This window comes from Euleptes europaea, chromosome 4 (assembly GCF_029931775.1).
Source record: "Euleptes europaea isolate rEulEur1 chromosome 4, rEulEur1.hap1, whole genome shotgun sequence".
Lineage (NCBI taxonomy): Eukaryota > Metazoa > Chordata > Lepidosauria > Squamata > Sphaerodactylidae > Euleptes > Euleptes europaea.
The window spans coordinates 8,844,037-8,870,036 of NC_079315.1; the positions used below are offsets into that span (position 1 = coordinate 8,844,037).

The following is a 26,000-nucleotide window of genomic DNA, read 5'->3' on the forward strand; positions in this document are numbered from 1 at the left end:
TGTGTTCATTCCTTCTTCTTTTGCACCTGGGGCTGGAAGTCAATTTGCACTCTCCTGTAACCACTCCTCTCTGTAAACTGACTCCTCCAGACCCACTTTATACCTGTGAAGCTGGCCCACATTCTGACCCACAGATTGTCTGCCACTAGGGTTCCCATCCTCCAGGTAGTGGCTGGAGATCTCCTGCTATTACAACTGATCTCCAGCCAATAGAGATCAGGTCACCTGGAGAAAATGGCCGCTTTGGCAATTGGACACTATGACATTGAAGTCCCTCCCCTCCCCAAACCCCGCCCTCCTCTGGCTCCGCCCCAAAAACCTCATGCCAGTTGTGAAGAGGGACCTGGCAACCCTATCTGCCACCACGTCTCATTAGCTGTAGAATGAACACGTAGCAAAATAGGGAATGAATTGTTCGGTGCCGAGCAAACAGATGAAATTCAGCCGTGTGATATTGCAAAAAAAAGGTCAGGGCCATTATGGGATACATTAACGGCAGCCTCGCACGCAAGACCTAGGAAGTAATAGCTTTGCATTGCACTAGCGAGAGCTTCCTCTTCACAAAAAAGTAATTACTTCCCCCATTTGGTTGGAAATTGTGTTCATTATATCTTCAACACTCCGGTGTGATTTGTTAGCACCACTCTTGCTCCTTCCTTGTTATTGCTGTTTATCTCCCAGCGTGCCTCTCAAGTCATAAAGAGCCAGTTTCCTTGCGGTTCACAGTGTGCATCCGATCAAGTAGGCTATTGCCTATATACACAAGAAGAACAGTTGTTTTTATGGTTTATAAAACGTACAAACTGGCGAGAATTGTGATGGAGGGTCTTGGTAGTCAATACCGCATATGGAAAATAAAGAAGCGATCGATTAGTGGACTTTGGGAGGAATGAGACCACACTTGGAAGACTGTGTACTGTTCTGGTCACCACACCTCAAAAAGGATATTGCAGAGCTTGAGAAGGGGCAGAAAAGAGCAACCAAAATGATCAAGGGACTAAAGCAACTGCCCTACAAGGAGCGGTTAAAATGCTTAGGGCTTTTTAGCTTGGAAAGAAGGCCGTTAAGGGGAGACATGATAGAGGTCTATAAAATTATGCATGGTATGGAGAGAGTGGACAGGGAGAAGCTTTTCTCCCTCATTCATGATACTAGAATGCGGGGTCATCTGCAGAAGCTGGAGGGGGAGAGATTCAAAACTGATAAACGGAAGTGTTTCTTCACACAACGCACAGTTAATTGTGGAACTCCCTGCCCCAGGAGGTGGTGAGGGCTGCCAATTTGGAAGGCTCTAAGAAGGGAGTGGAGAGGGTATTCAAGGAGGAGAGGGGTATTCATGGCTGCTAGAAAAAAATGGATAGTAGTCATGATGCATACCTATTATCTCCAGGATCAGAGGAGCATGCCTATTACATTTAGGAGCTGTGGAACACAGGCAGGGCAATGCTGCTGCAGTCGTCTTGTTTGTGGGCTTCCTTGAGGCACCTGGTTGGCCACTGTGTGAACCGACTGCTGGACTTGATGGTCCTTGGTCTGATCCAGCATGGCCTTTCTTATATTCTTATGCCAGAGATTTGTGCTGCTTTAAGGCATAGAATCCTATAGCTGGAATGGATCCTTTAGGCCATCTAGTTCAACCGTTTGCATCCCCAACAGATGACTGCCCTGTCTCTGCTGAAAGATCTCAAGTGAGGGAAGGCTCCTCCTTTCCCCGGGCCATTATTTCCATTGTCAAAGCACTAACATTAGAAATTATTCTAATGTGCAACCACAATCTACCCTCCTGTAACTTGTATGAGCGCAACCAGCTCTAGTCTTACCCTCTGGGGCAGAAGAGAACAAGCCCTCGCCCTCTACTCTGTGGTTGTTTATGCATGGGTACTTTCACTCATGTTCGCCCCCGGTCTGAATCGGTTGTTGCTTGGAGTTATGCATGAGATTTCCCTCCATTAGAGATGACCTCTCGCCCAGCCCTCGCAATGTCCAGGTCTTCCCATTCCTCTGTTAACCCGACTCTTCCCTCTCCCCTGAGCAAAGCCCGGGTGAAATCCCTGTGCATAAGGCAAAGTGCGGGACACGCAAGCTTCGTTTCGCTCACAGCCTATTACAAAGCAGCATGTCCAGAGGCAGGGATGGGAATACTTCCTGCTTTCTCAGAGCAAAAGAAAAGCTTTTTAAAAACTAGGCTTGGATTTCTCTCCCCCCCCCCCTTTCAGATTGCTCTGCTTTTTTGTTGTTGTTGTTCTTAAAATGCTTTTTTATGTGGCAATTGGGTTGGGGGGGATTTTCTCTCACAGTAAGCCAATTACAAAGAAGTATTTCAAGGGTCGGGGACTTGATTTGAGCTTGGAGACTGCTGATGCATAGACTCCCAACAGGAAAGTGTTGGTCCAGCAAGCAAAGATCCTCAGGTAAAATTCCCAGGCATAAATGACCCGCGATAGCCCCTCTTGTGAGATGGAGCTGTGTCGTGTCTCCACTCAGCCTTCTTGTCTCCTGGCTAATCCCATCTAGTCCCTTCAACCTTTCCTTGTAGGACTTAAATTCTTGCTTAAATTGGCTGAAGGGGGGATTCTTCGTGGAGCGTAGGGTTAGCCACAACGATTGCCAGTAACAGCTACATAAAAATGGTTTCTTGTTTCAATTTTTATTTTTCCTAACTGCCAAGAGACAAACAACAACAGCAGCAGTAAATGACACGGCCCCTGTGCTTGCAGGATGCAGACTGCAGTAGCACAATCCCCTGGTAACCTCGCTGTCAAAGTGGATTTCTGGGATCATGTGCGTGTTAATGCTGGACAGCAGAAAACCTCTTCTCCTTGTTGGATCAGCTGGGCAATAGATTAACATTGCACTCCTAAACAGGGCAGACCCTTCTAAATCCATTGAAGCAGATGGGCTTAAAAAGAGTGTAACCCTGCGAAGAATTGCATCGTGCGTCGCTCCGGGAAGGTGTAGACTCTCCTTCCTTCCTCAGATGTCTGTTGCAGACGTCTGCACAATCCTGCCAGCAAAGCCATTTGGTTTGGAACTGATGTACACAATTAGCAGATCTCTTGACAAAATGGTTCTTCGGCTGTGACATTTCAGACTTCAGGTTGGCGGAGTCACCGATTTGAATACACACCTCATCTACTGGCTGTAGAAAAACTAGCATGCCAAAAAGGAAAAATGTTCTGGAGGCCTCACTTCAGAAAGGATGTGGACAGAATGGAGCGGGTGCAGAGGAGAGCGACGAGGATGATCAGGGGCCTGGAGACCAAGCCCTACAAGGAAAGGCTGCAGGACTTGGGAATGTTAAGTCCGGAGAAGAGGTGGTTGAGGGGGAACATGATTGCTCTCTTTAAATATTTGAAGGGCTGTCACTTAGAGGAGGACAGGGAGCAGTTCCTGTTGGCAGCAGAGGATAGGACTCGCAATAATGGGTTTAAATTGCGGGCAGAAAGGTACCGGCTGGATGCTAGGAAAAACATTTTTACACAGTTGTTCGGCCGTGGAATCGGCTTCCTATGGAGGTGGTGAGCTCCCCCTCACTGGCAGTCTTTAAGCAAAGGCTGGACAGACACTCGTCAGGGGTGCTTTAGGATGATCCTGCGTTGGGCAGGGGGTTGGACTAGATGGCCTGTATGGCCCCTTCCGGCTCTGTGATTCTATGCTAGACCCTTTTCCCTAGAGTGGTTATTGTATGGGAAATTTAGTCAAGAGAATCCCGCTTGGACTTTCTGAAGCGCTATAAACCAGGAACAGTTTTATCCTGTGCGCTGTTAATGTATCAAGAAGTTTGTATATTAACCTTGACTGTTATCCTGCCAGGAATTAATCTTATTCTTATTATTATTATTCATTAGGTCTAACAAAGCGCACAACTAAACTGTGGGTCTTAATTGTGATTTTTCCAGTTTACCAATAAAAAACGAGAGTGTTAGTTGTTGGGGGGAAATATCCAGTTCTGTTCCCTTAGATAGCCTTGGCCCATTTTGTATAAAATGTATTGCAAGCTAACCACTATTGTGTTAAATTCATAAGCCTGCCAGAATGAAACAACCGTCCTTTTTGTTCCTCGCAAGGTTGTGATTCCTTGTATTTTTTCATGTTTGCCAAGAGGCAGAAAGATGCACTTGGGTTCCCTGGAGTCGAGCTCCTTTTAGCTCCGTCTCTAACACTTTTTTTTAATATAATTGTGTTCATTGTTTGAATGAAATTGAAAGAACGTTTGACCTGAAGAGATCTCACAAAATTTTACAGCAAGCTATTTAAATTCTACCGTCAGCTCAAAGGGAGGGACAAGTGAATCGCCCCCGTTCTGTTCTGTGGTTTTTCTTGGCTTCGCTCTGCCCTTCATCCCAGTTCCAATTCCACTTCGACAATGCTTAAAATTAATATTGGAATTGATGTTTTGGCCGTTTGCTGCAGTATTCTGCTTACAGTCTCCCCACCCCACCCTCATCCTTATATGTTATTGAGATGCATCAGTGTCTCTTTTGCTTTGATTAAAACACAGAGCAAAAACAACAGAAGAAGGAGAAGAGTTGGTTATTATATGCCAACTTTGTCCACCACTTAAGGAAGAATCAAACTGGCTTACAATCACCTTCCCTTCCCCTCCCCACAACAGATACCCTGTGAGGTAGGTGGAGCTGAGAGAGCTCTAAGAGAGCTGTGACTAGCCCAAGGTCACCCAACTGGCTTCATGTGTAGGAGTGGGGAAACCAACCCGGTTCACCAGATTAGCCTCCGCCGCTCCTGTGGAGGGGTGGGGAATCAATCCCAGTTCTCCAGATCAGAGTCCAGTGCTCCAAACACCCGCTCTTAACCGCTACACCATGCTGTAGAAGAAGAAGAAGAGTTGGTTTTTATATGCTGACCCAAGCTGTTATCGTCCAATCAGCCTTTTGTCTTGGTTAGGCAAATTGTATTCCTCCTACTTATTAAAGAGGCTGTTGGACTGGGTTGAGAGTAATGACATCCTTGGCTGGGAACAGATTGGCTTTAGAAGGGGTTGGTCTGTCACGGACCACTGTTTAGTGCTCTCCCATCTAGCCGAGAAATATTCCTCCCCCAGAAATGGCACCCTTTATGCGGGTTTTATGGATCTTAAGGGAGCTTTTGATACCATCCCGAGGGAGAGGCTATGGTTGAAACTATCACATTCTACTATGGATAGGAGGTTACTATGGCTTATTCAGCAATTTCATACCGACCTCACAGCTCAGGTTCGCTGTGGCAACCAAGGAGAACTAACCGAGCCCTTTGAGCTGGTCAAGGGAGTTAGACAAGGTTGCCTCCTTGCTCCTCTCTTGTTTAATCTATACCTGAATGATATGGCAACCAATTTCTCAGAGTTTTGCCACCCCCCAAAGCTTGCAAGTCATCCCGCCCCGATTCTACTCTATGCTGACGATGCAGTTCTCCTGTCCCGCACAAGAATTGGTTTGAAAAGATCTTTGCAAACTTTTTCTGAGTACTGCTCTAGGGAAGGTCTTAAAATAAACCATCATAAATCTAAGATTATGATCTTCACTAAGAGGAGAAAAATGCCTCTTTTTTGCTGGGTATTAGATGGCTTTGAGGTTGACCAAGTCAAGGAGTTTGTCTACCTTGGCATTCTGTTTTCCCATAACCTAAATTGGAATGCCCATCAAAAAACAGTGTCCAACAAAATTAAACCTGGGGTTGGTGCTATTGTCAATTTTTTTCACACCAAAGGTGGCAAATATATTACAGGGGCTATTCAGGTTTTTAACCTGAAAATTACCCCAATTATCCTCTTTGGTGTTGCCATCTGGATTACAGTCATCAATGAATCTATAGATCGTCCACTGCTTCAGTTCTTACGAAAACTCCTAAATGCCCCTCGATGTGTTGCTGGCGTTACTCTTTGTTCCGAGTTTGGCCAAATGTCACTTGAAGCTAGGGTGTGGTTGGCCGCCTTTAAACTACACCTTAAACTGTGCTTTAGCACTGAGGGGTTCCTAGCTTCTCTGAAGCATGACCCTTTTAAATCCTCATGGCAAAAAATCTTAGATGAGAAACTGGCGTTGTTGGGCTTCTCGCAGGATATGTTATCAGATCTTGGGAAAACTGAAGCTTTTGCCAAAATTAAAAAGTGCATTAAAGAGCTCGATTATAACAGCACTACTTTTCGTGCTCGTCGCGTCTCCTCATCCCAGTTCTTCGGAATACCCCCTCCACGTGGTCTGCCTGCCTATACATATTATCTAACAACTCCTCATCTCTGTAGAGCTTTTTGCTTGGCTAGATTGAATGCTAACCCTTCTATGGTAATGCAGGGCAGAATTCTGAATATACCATACTCAGACAAGATCTGCCCTTGCTCTTCTGGCTCTATTGACTCCTTAGCCCATGCCCTTTTGGAATGCCGCTTTTACGAGGAACTTCGATCGCACTATATTTCCCCCCTTTTAATATACAAATCCAATGCCTCTGTGACTGACATAATGCCTTTTTTACTAAGTGATAGGGACCCCAAGGCTACATTGTCAGTGGCAAGATTTGTTTCAGTCCTTATATCCCTCCAACACTAGATATATGCTGCTCAAGATCAATTGATCAAGGAGCTTCTAAGGGATAAAAAGGAAAGGAAAAAGGTTTTTATATGTCGACTTTCTCTACCACTTAAGGGGTAGTGATGTTAGAGGAGTCCCCCTCTACATGATGCGCCGCTTGACTCCTGGCCACTAACAATGCGTTTGTTGTAAGTTGGCCTTTGTTTTGTACATTTCACATGTATCAGATAGCAAAGATCTAGCTAAGGTCTTTTATGCATGGCTGTTTCACTTGCTGTCACCCCTCCAATGACTTTGGGACTTGGTTTGGATCATGCACGCCGTTTCCGACCATCAGAGGCTCTCCCCCTGCCTTTCCCTCATTTTGCCCGCTATCCCGATTCCTCTGTGTGGGTACTGAGGGAGACAGAGCTTTACTCGTTTGCGAGAATGTTTATTTGGAGTTTCAGTTTTCTCCTTCTTAGTCCTCTTTACTTATTTTACCTCCGAAGAAATTAGACATCAGAGGCTTTTTCAAGTTAACAAGCAAGTAACAGAGATTTATTAAACACTGTACAAGGGATGGATTTGGATGGAAAACGGTGGTTAGGAAAAGCACAGAACCAGAGTATTTTTATAAGTTTCACTTCAGAGAAGGCATAGATCTTAGATGGCTTAGTTGGTACAGTATTACAATTCTTAGATTCAGGGGGTTGCCGTACTTGTATTCCCAGCGATGTATTAAGAGTTTGAAAATGTTATTAAAAATACTGTTCGCACTTTCTGTGTATTCCCACCGATGTATTAAGAGTTTGAAAACGTTATAAAAAATACTGTTCGCACTTTGTTTGGCCCCTTTAGCTGTGAAGACGTCTTCCAACCATTTATAAGCCGTGGTATCCAAAAACCCTTTTAAAGCGATGTTTTTTACAACATTTTCAAACTCTTAATACATCGCTGGGAATACAAAGTGCGGTAACCCCCTCAGTTCACAATTTCAGTTCAGTGCCCAGAACGTCTTATAGATGTTTCTATTCAGACTCTGCTGCCTAGCTTACAGGGAAATTGGAGATTATGCAATCTCTCTTCCCCAGAGAAACACAGAAGTATGGAGATTTTCTCCTCAAATCTCTCTTCCAGCTCTCACTATAGGATATAACCCACTTTTGTGGCAGAAGCGTAATGTTTGTGGCAGAAACTGAATGTTTCGGAAACAGAATGTATAATCAACACAAAGACCCGAAGTTGTTGGAGGGGTAACTGCGAGGGAAACAGCCACGCACAAAAGACCTAAGACATCAGACCGCGATGGGTATCGGGCCACCTCTTAAGCCCGCTTTCATCTTTTCTTCTAAGTGACTTGTATATCCTTTCAACTCTTGCTGCGGCTGTTTGAGCATCTTTTTGTATCAAGTTTGCAACCTTCATTACTGGCTCGGTGAAATAAATGAATCATGGGCAATCCAGCGATTAGACAGCATAGCTTCAAGAAAGGTATTGTCTGCAAAGCGGACATATGTATTCTCTCTGAAGTCGATGCCGTTCCCGCTGCTACTTTTTTTCAAACATCTAAAGCCATCTGTTTGGCTCTGGGAAGGCCATTTGTTTCTTTTAAAGGAACATGGCTGAAAACCAGGCCAAAATCTACCTATTTTCATCTGTGAAAATGCCGGAGGGCATCGATGGTTTTTTCATGAGCTGAACAGATTGAGCTGCTTAAGGCTGGACTCCCAATGCTTGTTTCTGGGTGGGGGAAATCCACCTCACAACCAGATGAAGGCATTTTTTGGATTTTTCACAAGAGTTACTGTTGAAATTTCTTGAAAAGTGAAATGCAGTTCAGAATTTGCAGTTCTGTTAACATGGGATGGCAAACGGGGGGCTGACTCTCCCAAATCCATAATTCTTGGACAAATTCGCCGCAAGGTAATTCATGTCGGAAATATGCTTGTATGTTTCAGTATCATAGAAACAAAAATTTGTCTTTATCTGCCTTTGGGGTATTTTAAGCCTGTTGTGCCAACCAGTGTGGAGCCAGTGTGGTGTAGTGGTTAAGAGCGGTGGTTTGGAGCGGTGGGCTCTAATCTTGAGAACCGGGTTTGATTCCCCACTCCTTCACATGAGCTTCGGACTCTAATCTGGAGAACCAGGTTTGATACCCCATTCCTCCCCAACGGCAGCGGACTCTAATCTGGAGAACCAGGTTTGATACCCCATTCCTCCACAACGGCAGCGGACTCTAATCTGGAGAACCGGGTTTGATTCCCCCCACTCCTCCACATGAGCGGTGGACTCTGGAAAACTGGGTTTGATTCCCCACTCCTCCACATGAGCGGCAGACTCTAATCTGGAGAACCGGATTTGATTCCCCCCACTCCTCCACATGCGGCCTGCTGGGTGACCTTGGGCTAGTCACGGTTCTCTCCGAACTCTCTCAGTCCCACCTCCCTCACAAGGGGACCATTATGGGGAGGGGAAAGGAAGGAGATTGTAAGCCGCTTTGAGACTCCTTAAAGTAGAAAAAAGCTGGGTATAAAAACCAACTCGCCTTCTTCTTCTGTATTCTGTAACATCCTTAAATTGCTAGTAACACACATGATCAAGAATAACTAGCCATTTATCCTTTCCTTTATTCCATTCTTTATGCTTGTGGACCAAGAGGTCATGAGCAAAACAAATTCAATACATTCCATATATCTGTTCTAGCCAAGTTAGGTTTTGTCACCTTAACAACTAATGAATTGATTGTGATTCAAGCTTTTGTGTGCCAAAGCCTATTTATCAGATGCCGCTAATACAGAAAGCCACTAATGCAAGCATAAGACTACAAAACCTAGTGAGCAGTGTGACTTCAAGTGAAATTATTTTATTTATTTAATTAATTCATTTATAGCCCACCTTTCTCCCCAAAGCGACTTACATCTTTCTCCTTGCCTCCATTTTATTCTCACGATAACCCTGTGAAGTAGGTTAGGCTGAGAGAGTGACTGGCGCAAGGTCACCCAGCGAACTTTCATGGACCGAGTGGGGATTCGAACCTGGGGCTTCCAGAATATTGTCCAACATTAGATCACATGCTATTGCCATTGGGTGTCTGGATTCACTCTTCTCTACTTAAGGATAGATGGACTCACATTCTAGCTGAATCTGAAGAAGTGAGCTGTGACTCGCAAGAGACTCACCAGAAATTTTGTTAGTTTTTAAGGTGCTCCTGGACTTTTTCTCTTTTCTGGTCCAACACTACAGAATATACAGAAAAATACCTACAGCCAAAATAAAGAATTTAATGTTTTAGAAAGCTTTTTTTTTTTTTTTTTTAGCAAACAAATCATCTAGAATTCATACACAGGTTGATTTTCTAAGTTTAAGTGAAACCGTTTGACTCTACCTGTGCGTTCTGCATTGCTGAGTTGTTTATATGGTGTCTTTTGCAAAACAAAAACAAACTCAAATCTCCTTGTATAAAAACTTTAACATCTAAAATCATGTTTAGAATTGAGACCTAAATCTTGCGCTTTAATGTACCCCATTCTTTGGTCAAGAGTCAACCTGAAAGAACAAGAAAAAGCCTGGAGGGAGGAGGAATCAAAAAGTTACCCCACTATAGTTCACGTGTAAAAATGAAAATAGCCATTTTTATTTACTTATTTAGGACATTTATATGCCTCCTCTCCAGTGTCCTGCTTCACAATCTCAGTTTTAAAAGTGTAATTAGTATTTACCCAAATTGATGTTTCACTATTAAACTGTGCCTCTGGGACTTTTAGAAAGTTACTTTAAAGGAGCTTTTAAAAAACAGTGTTATAATCTTGATTGTGGGGGAGTTAAATTGCTGTTTCTCTGAGACTCTTTGATTTTGGTGGAGCTGATCAGGATGATATTTCTGCTAAAGCGGCACGGGTGCGCTTTTTAACATCTTTGCCTGCACAGAGGCTTGAGAAGTTCAATACCTGTGAGCCAGCATGGTGTAGTGGTTAGAGCAGGAGAACCAGTGTGGTGTAGTGGTTAGAGCAGGAGAGCCAATGTGGTGTAGTAGTTAGAGCAGGATAACCAGTGTGGTGTAGTGGTTAGAGCAGGAGAACCAGTGTGGTGTAGTGGTTAGAGCAGGAGAGCCAATGTGGTGTAGTGGTTAGAGCAGGAGAACCAGTGTGGTGTAGTGGTTAAGAGCGGTGGACTCTAATCTGGAGAACCAGGTTTGATTCCCCACTCCTCCACATGAAGCCAGCTGGGTGACCTTGGGCTAGTCACAGTTCTCTTGGAGCTCTCAGCCTCACCAACCTCGCAAGATGTCTGTTGTGAGGAGAGGAAGGGAAGGCGATAGTAAGCCAGTTTGACTCTCCTTAAAAAGGTAGAGAAAATCGGCATATAAAAAGCTCGTCTTCTCACAACGACGCACTTTGCACAATCGCTGATCGATGCCAGGTTACTGACGCCGCTGATCGCTACGCAAAACACACACAGTTGGTGTGGTTCTCTTCTGGTAAATGAGATCAGAAATCCGGCGCTGCTGACGCGCTTGCTTTCTGCTGAACTTGCAAACCAGACAGACGCCGAGCAAGGGAAGCGAGCGGGCACACTTTCTGTAGACGCATTAATGCAACTCTCCTTTCATTATCTCTTACTCCCTGTCCGGGAAATTGACACGTGAAGAGCAGACTCTGTCCAAAGGTCTCAGACAAGCTGGCCCAGAGCCGGTCGTGACTCATGTGTCCTTTCTGTTCCGTCTGCAGCACGGGGACGCAGTCCACGACCTGCTCCTGGACGTCATCACCTGGGTCGGCATCCTCCTGTCCCTCGTCTGCCTCCTGATCTGCATCTTCACCTTCTGCTTCTTCCGCGGGCTCCAGAGCGACCGAAACACGATCCATAAAAACCTGTGCATCAGCCTGTTTGTGGCAGAACTCCTCTTCCTCATCGGGATCAACAGGACGGACCAGCCGGTAACTACCCTGTCCCGAAAATACGGAGCCCGTATTCTTTGCACTGGTCCAGCACTAAAACATCTCCCAGTTTGCTGGAAGATGAGTCTGTCGGGAGGTATTAAGCGCAACAGCTAGGCTTACATACTCCGGCTTCAGAAACGGTGTACTTCTGAATACCATTTGCGGGGAGGGGTGGTTGTGGCCTGTTGGAGCACTTCTGCTGGGCTTATGGTTGAGGCCAGCGATGGTTCTCCCTATAAATACTGGCCTCCCTAGTCCTTTTCCCCATCCCGGGGTTGAGCCCTTCCCCCTATTTAGGGGGAGGTCCATTCCATCTCTTATGCTGCAGACCATTGTTATGTGAGTTTAGCACCATCAATGAGACTATTTGTTGAATGGGTTGAACCAACGGGTTGAAATTAAATCAAAGGAGTTTCCGTCTAGACATTAGGAAGAATTTTCTAACAGTTAGAGCAGTTCCTCAGTGGAACGAGGCTTCCTCGGGAGGTGGTAAGCTTTCCTTCCCTGGAGGTTTTTAAGAAGAGGCTAGATGGCCATCTGTCAGCACTGCTGAGTCTATAACCTTAGGCAGATCATGAGAGGAAGGGAACCCTTGGCCATCTTCTGGGCATGAAGTATGGGTCACTGGGTGTGTGTGGGAGGGAGGGAGTTCTGAATTTCCTGCATTGTGCAGGGGGTTGGACTAGATGACCCTGGTGGTCCCTTCCAATTCTGTGATTCTGTTATTTTATTCTATGATTCTATGAATGATTTTGGCTATTTTAAATGTATTTAAATTATATTCTAAGGTTTTTTGTTGATTATATTCTGTATTTGTGAGCCACCCCAAGCCTGACCTTTGGGCTAGGGAGGGCAGGGTAAAAGTGTAATACATTAAAATAAATAAATGAAATAATTTTGTCCTCGTCGTTGTTCTCCTAGATCGCCTGTGCGGTGTTTGCTGCCCTCTTGCACTTCTTCTTCCTCGCTGCTTTCACCTGGATGTTTTTGGAGGGAGTCCAGCTCTACATCATGTTGGTGGAGGTCTTCGAGAGCGAACATTCACGAAGGAAATACTTCTACTTGGCCGGCTATGGGATGCCCGCCCTGATTGTGGCCGTTTCGGCAGCAGTAGACTACAGAAGTTACGGCACAGATAAAGTGTGAGTTTTGCCGTGTGCCCAAATTGTGGTTGGGACTGGGTTGCCAGCACAGGGTTGGGAAATACCTGCAGATTTTTGGGGCAGAGCCGAAAGAGAGCAGGGTTTGAGGTGTGCAGTCCAAATTCCATCCATCCATAACCTTATTTATTGGCATGATAGCAAAAACATCGAATACAAAAATAAGACATCCAGTGCAAAATGCAGACCAATTTTAAAATGGCCGTTCTTTGGCCATACATATACAAATAGTAACTACAAACAGCTTTCATAATCCTTATAGAGACCAGGGAGACCATTATATAACCTGAATCCTTCGTTCGTTAACTACACTCACTCTTGCTCCAAAGTAATAGTAAGAAATTTAGCAACCACTTCAGAAAGCTGCGGATTGTGATCCTTTAATAGTCGATGGACTATCCATCTACTTTCACTGACCTCGCTATTTTTTATTCAAACTTCTCTCGTTTGGCTCTATGTTTCTCACAGAACAATGACACATGTTCCGTGGATTCAGGCGACTTTCCATTACAACTGCATACTCTATACCCGTAGGGCATTTTTTGGTATCTGCCATGTGTGATAGCTGTCGGTAAAGTATTCAGTTGGGCCAGTCCAAATTCTTAATCAAAAAGTCCATATATGAGCCCACAAAATTGTGTTAATTGTGTAAATGGTCCATGCACTTGCTGTGCTTAAGTTGTCACTCTGTTCCTCTGCAGGAGAGCATGTTAGTAACTCTGGAAGACGACTCTTCTCAAGACCACAACTGAGGAAGAAGTTTGAAATGAGGTGGTCTTCCAGTGTTACTAACATGCTCTCCTGCAGAGGAACAGAGTGACAACTTTTGCCCAGCAAGTGCATGGAACATTTACACAGTAACACAGTTTTGTGGGCTCATATATGGACTTTTTCATTAAGAACTTGGACGGCACACTATAGGTTTTGTTAAGATTCTGTAATGTGTACGTGGTTATATAAGAGGTGATAATATAGAGACTATAAGCTGATTTTGCCATTCTGTGTCAGGTTTTGTTGTATCTAACAAATTGCACAGAGCTGTCATAATTCACTACCTGGAGTTGGTGGGAATCCAAGAGAGAGGCCAAATTCAAACATGTTTCGGGAGTCCTGCTCATGAGGCGGAGCAAGTTATGTGATATCTTTGGGAAGCAAGATGGTGTGAGGGAATCCCTGTTTGAGGGGCCAAAGCCACGGTCAAGGGAACATTGGTCTGAACAGATTAAGATAGTCCTTTCCAGATGAACATTTAATAGCCCCAGATGTTGTCATTGTTAGCACCAGACTTGTACGAGTCCCGATTCAGTGCCAATACACTGAAGTAACGGGTCATTGTCACATAAGGAACACACAGGAACACACGAAGCTGCTGAATCAGTCCATCAAGATCACTATTGTCTACTCAGACTGGCAGTAGCTCTCCAGGGTCTCAAGCAGAGGTCTTTCACATCACCTACTACCAAGTCCTACTTTGGGGAGGGGCTGTGGCTCGGCAGTAGAGCATCTGCTTGGCATGCAGAAGGTCCCAGGTTCAATCCCCAGCATCTCCCATTAAAAGGACTAGGGAAGTAAGTGATGTGAAAGACCTCTACCTGAGACCCTGGAGAGCCTCTGCCGGTCTGAGTAGACAATACTGACTTGGATGGACCAAGGGTCTGATTCAGTATGAGGCAGCTTCATGTGTTCATGTGTGTCCATTTTAGGGGAGGGGCTGTGGCTCAGTGGTACAGCGTTTGCTTGGTATGCAGAAGGCCCCAGGTTCAATCCCTGGCATCTTCAGTTAAAGGGACCAGGCAAGTAGGTGATGTGAAAGACCTCCGCCTGAAATCCTGGAGAGCCGCTGCCAGTCTGAGTAGACAATACTGACTTTGACGGACCGAGGGTCTGATTCAGTATAAGGCCGCTTCATATATATATGTACTTCCTGGTCCTTTTAACTAGGGACACAGGGGATTGAACCTGGGACCTTCTGCATGCCAAGCAGATCCTGTATCACTGATCCAGAGCTCCTCCCCAAAATAGGTGGCATTTCTTTAGGGAGGGGGAAAACAGTGGGAGAGAGACCTTTGTAGCAAGAGGAGAAATGTTCATCCCTTAAAAACAATAATCAGGCCATACATCTGTTCCTGGATGGGAGAAGGACAAGGTACGGTTTTGAAAGAAGTAAATAAAATACACATAACATGATTGTAAAACAAAGGTTCATAAAACGGTCCGGCATTGTTCCAAGGAGAGAATATAGCATTGCTGGTGTCTGCAGTTTTATTGGAAAGGCGTGTGTGAGTGCTGACATTATACAGTAGGGAGAATACTCAAAAGATCACAAAAAGATGCAGACGTGGGAGGAGGTGCTTTATAGTTTGTCACTGGCGAAGTCGAAGGACATATCTAGATGATGCCTTCAGCCACATTCCACACAGATGTCAGTGGGCTGAGTGCGGGGATGAATTAAATGTTGATAGCCTGAGAAAACCGCTTGTGCTGGGAAAAGGTGATCTCTCTGCAGCGAGATCCGACTCTAGAGGGGGATCAAGGCTGGGGGTTCGCTGTGGTCCTGACACAAGCAAAGGGGCCACTTGCCCAGGACTTCCCGGCACAGAAGGTTAGAGGCAAGGCGCTACTCCCAGTAGGAACTTCCGCTACTCCCAGGAGGAAATTGTCGTGGCCCAGACCTCACCAGGCAAGGAATCGTCAGAGGAAGAGCCATGCCAGGAAGAACCAGTCTCCCCTGAACCTCGGTCGGCCGAGGGTCCGTGCCAAGTTGAACCCCCAACAGGAAGAACCATACACCAGTTCTGCGGAGTGGATGCAGAACCACCTCACTTCGCAGACCCAGCTCCAGCTGTAACTCCACAGACCCAAGACCCACCCAACTCACCTGAAGTAATTAAGCATCACAGGCAATGGGGAAGAGCGGAGCTTCAGGCTAAAAGACGAAGTGCCCTTTTAGAAGCATTAAGGAGACATCTGGAAGACTGTGAGTCTTCGGAGGATGAAGGCTGAAACAAGCGGAAAACAGCTCAAACCCTTTCCGAAAGCAAACCGGCATTGCGAAAGCAACTTTGCAAAGGAACCTGAGATGTTTGCTGCTGACGCTTCCCTGCAAGAACTCAACGGTATTCTGACTCTCTGGACCGGACTACTGACTTTGCTCCTGCATGCCAACTTTGGGCAAAAACGCATGGTCGCTTTGTCCTCCTTTAATCCCTGTTTCAGCCAGGATTCAGCCTGGATCGAACGCATGCGTTTCGCCTAATGTGCGTTCGATCCTGGCTAAAACAGGGATTAAAGGAGGATAAAGCGACCGTGCGTTTTCGCCCTTTGACTCCTGTTCCCAGCTCCCAGCAAGACTCCCACAGGACTCCTTCTTTACATTCTTGGTGATGGCATTCAGCCTGCTGTCGAGCCCTCCAGCCTTCGGTAACTTGAGACTCTCTGACTACAGGCCGGGCCGGCACAGAAACGGCCCATGGAGGCTGCCGTGCCCGTGGGGCCAGTTCGCTAGCCAAGCCGCCAAAGCAACTGAAAGCGAACATTGCTGCTCTGCGAGGGTTTGGGTTGCTTCCGTCCGTCAGTGGCACAAGAGGTAACCTGGCATCGTCTTGGGGGCTCATGCCACTGCCTGCCAGGTCCAGGAGGGATCCGCTGGCAACCGTGTGATGTGTTTGGGCAGCTGAGTTGACCTCTAGAATTTCTTCAAGAAGAAGAATGCGACTGCCTGGAAAACCCTCCTGGCCTGGTAACGGAAGGTAGATGATGGATGCGGTCAAATTTCTCATCCCTGCTGTTTGAGACTCCTTAAAATAGAGAAAAGCGGGGTATAAAAACCGACTCTTCTTCTTCTACTGAAGTGGGGATTAGCATAAATGTTGCTGTTCATTTCGGAAGTGGTAGAACCATGTGGAGAAGCATGCCGGGAGTACAGAGGGGAGCCATAAAGATTCTAGAAAAGTAGTAATGGAAACGGTTTTTGATTTTCCCTGAGCCAGCGTGGTGTCGTGGTTAAGAGCAGCGAACTCTAATCTGGATAACCGGGTTGGTTTCCCCACTCCTCCACATGAAGCTGGGTGACCTTGGGCTAGTCACAGTTCTCTCCGAACTCTCTCAGCCCCACCTACCTCACTATGTGTCTGTTGTGGGGAGAGGAAGGGAAGGCGATTGTAAGCCGGTTTGAGACTCCTTAACGGTAGAGAAAAGCAGGGTCTAAAAACCAACTCTTCTTCTTCTACTGAAGTGGGGCAGCCCAGACCTAGATTTGCTGCCTCAGTGAGAAGAAGGCCCCAAGTCCGACTGTTATGCCAAGGCCAGGAAACGGAGAGGAGTCCGAGTGCCCAGCATTAGTTCTTCAATGAATCCTGGCAATTTCTCAGGGTCTGTGCCCTCTAATTTCGATGGAGCGCAGTGCTTAATTCATTAATTCGCCAAGATTTCTGCTGAAAAGCTGAAACAAGGCTGATGAAGCCAGCCGAGCCTTCAGTCACGCAAATGGCGACGGAAGCGTTTATTCCGCTCGGCGCAGCAAATTTGCCTCCCTCGTTTACGGCTGTGAATATTCGTGAGTCTTCACTATTAATGAAGCCATCGTTGATGCAAGCTTTGATGATCCTGCACCACGGCCGGCAGCGAGAGGCCGCGGGTTCTCATAGCTGACCCCGACACAACAGCATCCAGGCCTGTTCTCTGGCCCAGCCAACCGAGCAATGCAGGCATAGGGAGAGAGTCCAAAAAAAAGAGGGGGGGACGACAAAACTTAATTCTAACAGTTAATTTTTCCAAAAGCGCGGTTCCTCAGTGGAACTGTCAACAATGCTGATTCTATTGGCAATCCTTAATGCGACAGAGGTGGAGGGAAAGTCTCTCTAGGAATCTAAGTGTGAACACACATTTTTCCACCTCAGATTCTAGTGCTGAAGTTGCTTTTCAGTTGCTTTTGGGGCTTTTGGCGCATGCGTTTGTGTGTTGGCTAAGGCAGGGGGGAGGATGGAAAGTAATTTGCCTGCGATTGATGTTCTGGTGCCATTCAGTTCCCTGGTGTGCACAGAGTCTTTAAAACAGCTTCTTCTATCATCGTATTTATCCCATTTAAATGCTGTGAAATAATTACCAAATACAAGTGGCTGTTCGGTCCCCTATGAGCAACGTGAACATTGGAAAACATTAAAGGGGCGCACAGACTCCGTCCATTTGAAAGCACGCGGCCAACTTCCGTATGTAATAAGATTTGCCTCACGCGGAGTGGGAAGCGGCACAGCCCTCGGAAGCGGACTATCATGCATTCACAAAAGAGTGCGATACGTTGGCGCTCTTCACATTTTATGGTCCAGCGGCATCTAATGATTGTTTATCGGGTGCATTTAATACACACCAGGGATAGCTTTTGGGGCTTGATTTCTTTTCAGGCAGAAAATAGAGCCAACCTTTATAGCTGTTATTACTCGGGGAGAACAGTGTGGCTGAATAGACCCCGGTTGTCACTGTGGCAGCGAGGAAATGAAAAAGCAAAGAAGGACGTCGCCGTACGGAACTTGATTAGCATATGCTTGGCACCAATGAAGACGGTCCAGCCTCTGGCAAGAAAGCCGGAGCGCTGCTGATTCTAAAGATGAACGCAATGTGTGTTTGTGTTAAGTGGCATCAAGTCGCTTCCGACTCATGGCGACCCTATGAATGGAAGTCCTCCAAAATGTCCTATCTTTGACAGCCTTGCTCAGATCTTGCAAATTGAGGGTTGTGGCTTCCTTTATTGAGTCCGTCCATTTCTTGTTGGGTCTTCCTCTTTTCCTGCTGCCCTCAACTTTTCCTAGCATGACTGTCTTTTCCAGTGACTCTTGTCGTCTCATGACGTGACCAAAATACGACAGGCTCAGTTGAGTCATTTTAGCTTCTAGGGTCAGTTTAGGCTTGATTTGATCTATAACCCACTGATTTGTTTTTTTGGCAGTCCGCGGTATCTGTAACACTCTCCTCCAACACCACATTTCAAAGGAATCTATTTTCTTCCTATCAGCTTTATGCGAAACAGGCTCGGAAAGGCCTGCATGTGAGATTGGCAAGAGCTGTTCATAAAGCCATCAAAAGTCACAGTTCTTGCAGCGTTGCTTCCCCAGAAGATTTTTTTTTAATGCTGATTTTAAAGTGCTGATTTTTAAATGCTGACTCTCTCCACCACTTAAGGAAGAATCAAGCCGGCTTACAATCACCTTCCCTTCCCTTCCCCTCCCCACAACAGACACCCTGTGAGGTAGGTGGGGCTGAGAGAGCTGTGACTAGCCCAAGGTCACCCAGCTGGCTTCATGTGTAGGAATGGGGAAAACCAACCCGGTTCACCAGATTAGCCTCCGCCGCTCACGTGGAGAAGTGGGGAATCAAACCCAGTTCTCTAGATCAGAGTCCACCTCTCCAAGCCACTGCTCTTAACCACTACACCAACAGTTGGCTTTTTATACCCCAATTTTCTCTACCTTTAAGGAGTTTCAAACTGGCTTACAATCTCCTTCCCTTCCCCTCCCCACAACAGACAACCTGTGAGGTAGGCTAGGCTGAGAGAGCTGTGACTAGCCCAAGGTCACCCAGCTGGCTTCGTGTGGAGGAGTGGGGAAATGAATCCAGTTCACCAGATTAGCCTCCGCCGCTCACGTGGAGGAGTGGGGAATCAAACCTGGTTCTCCAAATCAGACTCCACCACTCTTAACCACTACACCACACTGGCTGTCCTGCTCTAACCACTACACCATGCTGGCTCTCCTCCTCTAGAGTACACCGCTCTTAACCCCACTACACCATGCTGGCTCTCCTGCTCTAACACCTACACCACGCTGGCTCTCTTGCCAATCATGCTTGGAGCTAAACCCGCCAGTTCCCACTGGCTAGGGATGCCAGGCTCAACCCTTGAGATGCCCTGAGAATCCTCTAGACCAGGGTTCCAATGGGGACCCAAAGGGGCTTACGTCATTCTCCTCTCCTCCATTTTATCTGCACAACAACCCCGTGAGGTAGGTTAGGCTCAGAGAATGTGACTGGCCCAAGGTCACCCAGTGAACTTCCATGGCACGAGTGGGGATTCGAACCTGAGTCTTCTGGATACTGGTCCGAGACTCCATATGCCAATAAAGGTGGTGGTGGTGGTGGTTGTAGTCCAAGACTCTGTACCACTACACCATGAACACATGAAGCTGCCTTATACTGAATGAGACCCTCAGTCCATCAAAGTCAGTATTGTCTACTCAGGCAGGCAGCGGCTCTCCAGGGTCTCAGGCAGAGAACTTTCACATCACTTCATTGCCTAGTCCCTTGAACTGGAGATGCCGGGGATTGAACCTGGGACCTTCTGCATGCCAAGCAGATGCTCTGCCACTGAGCCTCAGCCCCTTCCTGCAGAATGTACAGAAAAATACCTACAGCCAAAAGAAAGGATTTGGTGCTTTCAAAAGCATTTCTTAGCAAACAAATCATTTAGAATTCATACTCGGGTCTCCCAGATACTACTCCGAAACTATTAACTACTACACCATACTGGATTCAAGCCTGATGAGATCTACATGATGAATAGGAGCAAGAGGCAGAGGGGGGGGAGCATAGCAGATGGAACCATCTGTTGGATTCTGGCCCCTCTTTATCCTGGAGACTCTAAAACATCAGTGAAAACTTGGCAATCCAGACGGCGGCTGGGAAATACTAGGACTGCTTCCCGTTCTCACTAATGGGTGTTGTCCAAATTCAGGACCTTTGTAGGAATGCAGGCTTTATGTGTACAACAGTGGCGTGGCGGCTGGGAAGCAACAGTTGCGGCACACCCCAGTGTGAAGATGTCAGTACTGAGGAAAGTTTATTTTTGCCTACAGGCAGACTCCCCACACAATACTTCCTCCCCTAGCAGAATGAGGAGGAGGAGGAGGAGGAGAAGAAGAAGAAGAAGAGTTGGTTTTTATATGCTGACTCTCTCCACCACTTAAGGAAGAATCAAACTGGCTTACAATCACCTTCCCTTCCCCACCCCACAACAGACACCCTGTGAAGTAGGTGGGGCTGAGAGATCTCTAAGAGAGTTGTGACTAGCTCAAGGTCACCCAGCTGGCTTCATGGGTAGGAGTGGGGAAACCAACCCAGCACACTAGATTAGCCTCCGCCGCTCATGTGGAGGAGTGGGGAATCAAACCCGGTTTCCCCTTCTTTCCACTTTGCTCGCTAAAAATCACCCCCCCAGCTGTTCCCTCCCCCACAAGAATAAAGCTATATGAAGCCCATCTTTTGGAGTGGGAAAGCAGCTTAGAGGGGCTGTGGCTCAGTGTTAGAGCATGCTGGGCATGCAGAAGGTCCCAGGTTCAACCCCCGGCATCTCCAGTTAAAGGGACCCAGCAAGTAGGTGATGTGAAAGACCCCTGCCTGAGACCTTGGAGAGCCGCTGCCGGTCTGAGTAGACAATACTGACTTTCATGGGCCAACGGTCTGAATCAGTAGAAGGCAGCTTCATGTGTTCAGGTGCAATCTTGAGTGGGGAAAATAGGAAGGGAAAGAGTTATACTGATACACGTACAGAATCGACATAAGTCTGACATCAGAAACCACAGGACATTCAGTTGCTGACTTAAGAGTAGCAGTTCTCTTACAAGGGGACTTCAAAGGGAGATTAGAAAGAGAGACTGCTGAATTACAACTAATAATAAAGTTCAGGACTATGCATTCTCCTGGACTGAAAAGAGATCTGGGATTCCTGTTTCATTACCAATGCTGATTTCTCCACGCCTACAACCCCTCTGCATATCACACCTAATGCAATCACGCCTGCTAATGTTGTTTACTTGCTTTTGACATTTACATTACCATTGTGTGTCTAATTCACACATCTCTGCTTAAGGATAGATGGACTCACGTTCTAGCCATATCTGAAGAGGTGTGCTGTGGCTCACGAAATCTCATACCCTGCCAGAATTTTTGTTAGTCTTTGAGGTGCTCCTGGACTCTTGCTCTTTTCTACGGCTAGTGACAGACTAACACGGCTCCCCATCGTGGTCTAACACACACACATGTTCATATTTCTGCACAGATACCATCAGGAGACTCTTTGGCCTTTTATGCATGGCTATTTCCCTTGCGAGTGAAAATTGCGGGGAGGAACATTAACAATTTGAGATATGCCGATGACACTACATTACTGGCAAAAAATAGTGAAGACTTGAAATGACTACTGCTGAAAGTTAAAAGAGAGAAAGTGCCAAAGCAGAACTACAGCTGAACATCAAGAAAACAAAAGTAATGACTACAGGAAAATTACACAACTTTAAGGCTGACAATGAGGAAATTGAAATTGTTGAAGACTTTCTATTCCTTGGTTCCATCATCAACCCAAAGGGAGACTGCAGCCAAGAAATCAGAAGGAGATTGAGACTGGGAAGCGCAGCCATGAAGGAGCTAGAAAAGATTCTGAAGTGTAAGGATGTGTCACCGGCCACCAAGACTAGATTAATTCATGCCATCGTATTCCCTATTACTATGTATGGGTGTGAAAGCTGGACAATGAAGAAAACTGATAGGAAGAAAGTAGATTCTTTTGAAATGTGATGTTGGAGGAGTTTTACGGATACCCTGGACCACAACAACAACAAAAAAAAATCAGTGGGTTTGAGATCAAATCAAGCCTGAACTGACCCTAGAAGCTAAAATGACTAAACTGAGGCTGTCGTACTTTGGACATATTATGAGAAGACAAAAGTCACTGGAAAAGACAATCATGCTAGGAAAAGTTGAGGGCAACAGGAAAAGAGGAAGACCCAACAAGAGATGGATTGACTCTATAAAGGAAGCCACAGCCCGCAATTTGCAAGATCTGAGCAAGGCTGTTAAGGATAGGATGCTTTGGAGGACATTGATTCATAGGGTTGCCATGAGTTGGAAACGACTTAATGGCACTTAACACACACACACATTTCCCTCGCGGTCACCCCTCTGATGACTTCAGGTCTTTGTTTGTTTGCTGTTCTGACCGTCAGAGGTCTCCTCGCTCTCCCCCTGCGTTTCCCCGCGTTTTGCCTACATTTTCAAATTTGTGATAAAACTGGTCCCTGACAATGCGGGCAAAACACATGGAAACGCAGGGGGAGAGCAAGACAACCTCTGACTGTCAGAAACGGCATGCTGAATCAAAACAACAAGAAGAGTTGGTTTTTACTTGCTGACTTTCTCAACCACTGAAGGGAGACTCAAACCGGCTTACAACCCCCTTCCCTTCCCCACAACAGACACCCTGTGAGGTAGGTGGGCCTGAGAGAGCTCTAACAGAGCTGCAACTTGCCCAAGGTCACCCACTGGCTTGGTATGTAGGTGTTCAGTTCGCCAGCCTCCACCGCTCATGGGGAGGAGTGGGGAATCAAACCCGGTTCTCCAGATCAGAGCCCGCCGCTCCAAACCACCGCTCTGAACCACGACACCCAGCTGGCCCGATGTCATCTGAGGGGTGACTGGGAGGGAAACAGCCATGCATAAAAGACCTTGTGTTGGTGTATCTCCCACTATCATTTAGTTTAGTGCTTAGTCAAACGTTGGCCCGGGCCAGTTCTACCCTGCAGATCTCCCATGCAAATTTAATTGCGGAATATAAACTTGCCGTGTCAGATGCAAGTAAACTGATACCTTTGGTTGGGAGAAAATTATGCAAGTTATGCAGAACCTCCGTCAGGCAGATTGGAAAGCCAACTAATTCAAAGGGGGAGGGAGGGGGGGAGAGAGGGAGATTAATGCAAATATCTCCGGTCTTCCGCTGAACAGAGACGTAATCGCTGAACGGTTTGTGAAACACATGCGCGACACCATATTATGGCAAGGGGAGGAGGGATGGTGGCAGATTGTTACGTTGATTGAAAATGCTAAGCCTCAGATCCCTCCTTCCAGCAGAAGAAATCCAATAACCGCAGAGCAGGATGCTGTTCTGTAGCCCCGGCCCCGCCAGCCGCGTATAAATAGCCAGGAAGGAGAGATCAATGTTGGCAGCTGCTTGTAGCAGCGTTGGAGGCCCCCTCCCCCCGGCACGCAACTATTTACTTAGCGCCCTGCACGACCAGCCAATCCGCCAGAACGGAGGTCAGCTTCCTTTTGAGAAGGAAGCTCCGGCCACAGAACCGGTTCAGCGTTCAGGAGTCATGATGAATTCCAAAAAGAACGCGGGATGAACTTTCGTGGCAAGGAAAACAGTCGAACTGAGGACGTGTTCCAATCAGATCTTTTGGGACCTCTTGGTTTAATGTTTGGGCAATGGAGTGGCCAAGCGGGAAGCCATGCCTGAGGGAAAGGGGACTGTGTGGTACGTAAGGTTGCCAGTCTCCAGGTAATGCTCTCACTAATTGCAGCATAGGTTTTCTATATCTCCAATCTCCAGGTAATAGCTGGAGATCTCCTGATATTACAACTGATTTCTAGCCGGTAGAGATCAGATCACCTGGAGAAAATGGCCAATTGGACTCTATGGCATTGAAGTCCCTCCCCAAACCCCGCACTCCTCAGGCTCCACCCCAAAAACCTCCTGCCAGTGGTGGAGAGGGACCTGGCAACCCTAGTGGTATGGGAAAATGGTGTAACATGTGTCTGGGCCCTTGTTCCCAGAACTCTCGGCATCACATCCAATTTGGTCCTGGACTTCATAGTGCGAGTGCATAAAAAGATCAAGTTAATTGATATGCAGGAAGCCCTGGAATGGTCTCCGAACTTTATTTTTGGAGTGAGAAGAAGATTCCTAGACATCATAAATGACTGTGCACTGGAACGGTAGAAAAGAGCAATCCAGTAGCACCTTAAAGACTAACGAAATTCCTGGCAGGGTATGAGTTTTCGTGAGTCACTGCTCGCTTCTTCAGGTACAGCTACAATTTGCACTGGATCAGTTGGTCCCAGAGCCAATCAGACAGGTAGTGATCTTGGACTTGCTTCTGAACGGGGCTCGTGATCTGGAGCAAGGCATAGATTCTGCTGTACCAGTAGAGATCAGTGACCACAGTAGTATTAGGTTTAGTATTCAAGTCAATGGAAAGTTGCCCCAGAAGTCCAAAGCACTTACATTAGACTTCAAAAGAGGGAACTTTATAAAAAATGAGGAGACTAGTTAAGAAACTGAAAGGGAACTCCAAACAAATCAAATTGCTAGAGGATACTTGGCAGCTACTTAAAAGCACACTAACTAAAGCTCATATGGGGAGGGGCTGTGGCTCAGTGGTAGAGCATCTGCTTGGCATGCAGAAAGTCCCAGGTTCAATCCCCAGCATATCCAGTCAACCCCCAGCATATCCAGTTAAAGGGACTAGGTGATGTGAAAGACCTCCGCCTGAGACCCCGGAGAGCCGCTTCCGGTCTGAGTAGACAATACTGACCTTGATGGACCGAGGGTCTGATTCAGTGTAAGGCAGCTTCATGTGTTCAATGCATAGCTTGAGTGAGGCAAGTCTAAAAGGATGCCAGCGTGGTTAAACAATCCAAGTCAGGGAAGCCATAAAAGGCAACAGGGCTTCTTTGTAAAAGTGAAAGATCCCCAACAAGGTGAATAGAAGGGATCACAGGGTCTGACAGAATAAGTGTAAAGTTAATAATTAGTCAGGAGAAAGGAGAATTTGAGGGGTGGATAGCTAAAAGCATCAAGACAAACCTCAAGCATTTCTTTAAATATATTCAGAGCAGGAAATCAGCCAGAGAAGCAGCTGGGCCTTTGGCTGACCAAGGAAAAAGAGTACTGCTAAAGGGGATGAGGAGATGGCAGAGAAGCTAAATGAATTCTTTTCATCTCTGTTCACTGTGGAAAATGTGGGGCATGTGTCCAGGTCAGAGCAACGGTTTTCAGGAATGGGGGCTGCAGAACTAAATTAAATTGAGGTGACGAGATCAAGTTCTAGACCTATCTGAGAAGTTCAAAACCAGTAAGTCCCCAGGTCCTGATGGCACACATCAAAGGGTTCTTAAGGAACTCAGATGTGACATTGTTGATCTTCTAACCAGTATGTGTAACTTGCTGCTAAAATTAGCCTCTGCACCAGTGGACTGGAGAGTAGCAAATGTTACACCAATTTTCAAAAAGGGGTCCAGAGGGAGACCAGGAAATGACCGGCCAGTTAGCCTAACATCTGTCCTAGATAAACTACCAATGTACTCTGCATTGGTCAGACCTCACCTGGAATACTGTGTCCAGTTTTGGGTGCCACAATTTAAGAAGGATGTTGACAAGTTGGAGCGTGTCCAGAGGAGGGCGACCAGAATGGTCAAAGGACTGGAATCCATGCCCTATGAAAAGAGACTTAGGGAGTTGGCTTTGTTTAGTTTGGAGAAGAGAAGGTTGAGGGGAGACATGATAGCCATGTTTAAATATTTGAAGGGATGTCATGTTGATGAGGGAACTATCTTGTTCTCTGTTGCTCCAG

General features: G+C 46.4%; 1 protein-coding gene across 9 annotated transcripts in view; it reads left to right on the forward strand.

Annotated features, from left to right (window-relative positions):
- ADGRL3 (adhesion G protein-coupled receptor L3) overlaps positions 1-26,000 on the forward strand; it is a 496,674-nt gene that overhangs the window by 341,357 nt on the left and 129,317 nt on the right. For all 9 annotated transcript variants that reach the window (XM_056849204.1, XM_056849205.1, XM_056849196.1 and 6 more), the window contains exons 14-15: positions 11,237-11,446; positions 12,371-12,591. In XM_056849204.1, the coding sequence (XP_056705182.1) occupies positions 11,237-11,446; positions 12,371-12,591 (431 nt within the window). The remainder of the gene's footprint in view (positions 1-11,236; positions 11,447-12,370; positions 12,592-26,000) is intronic.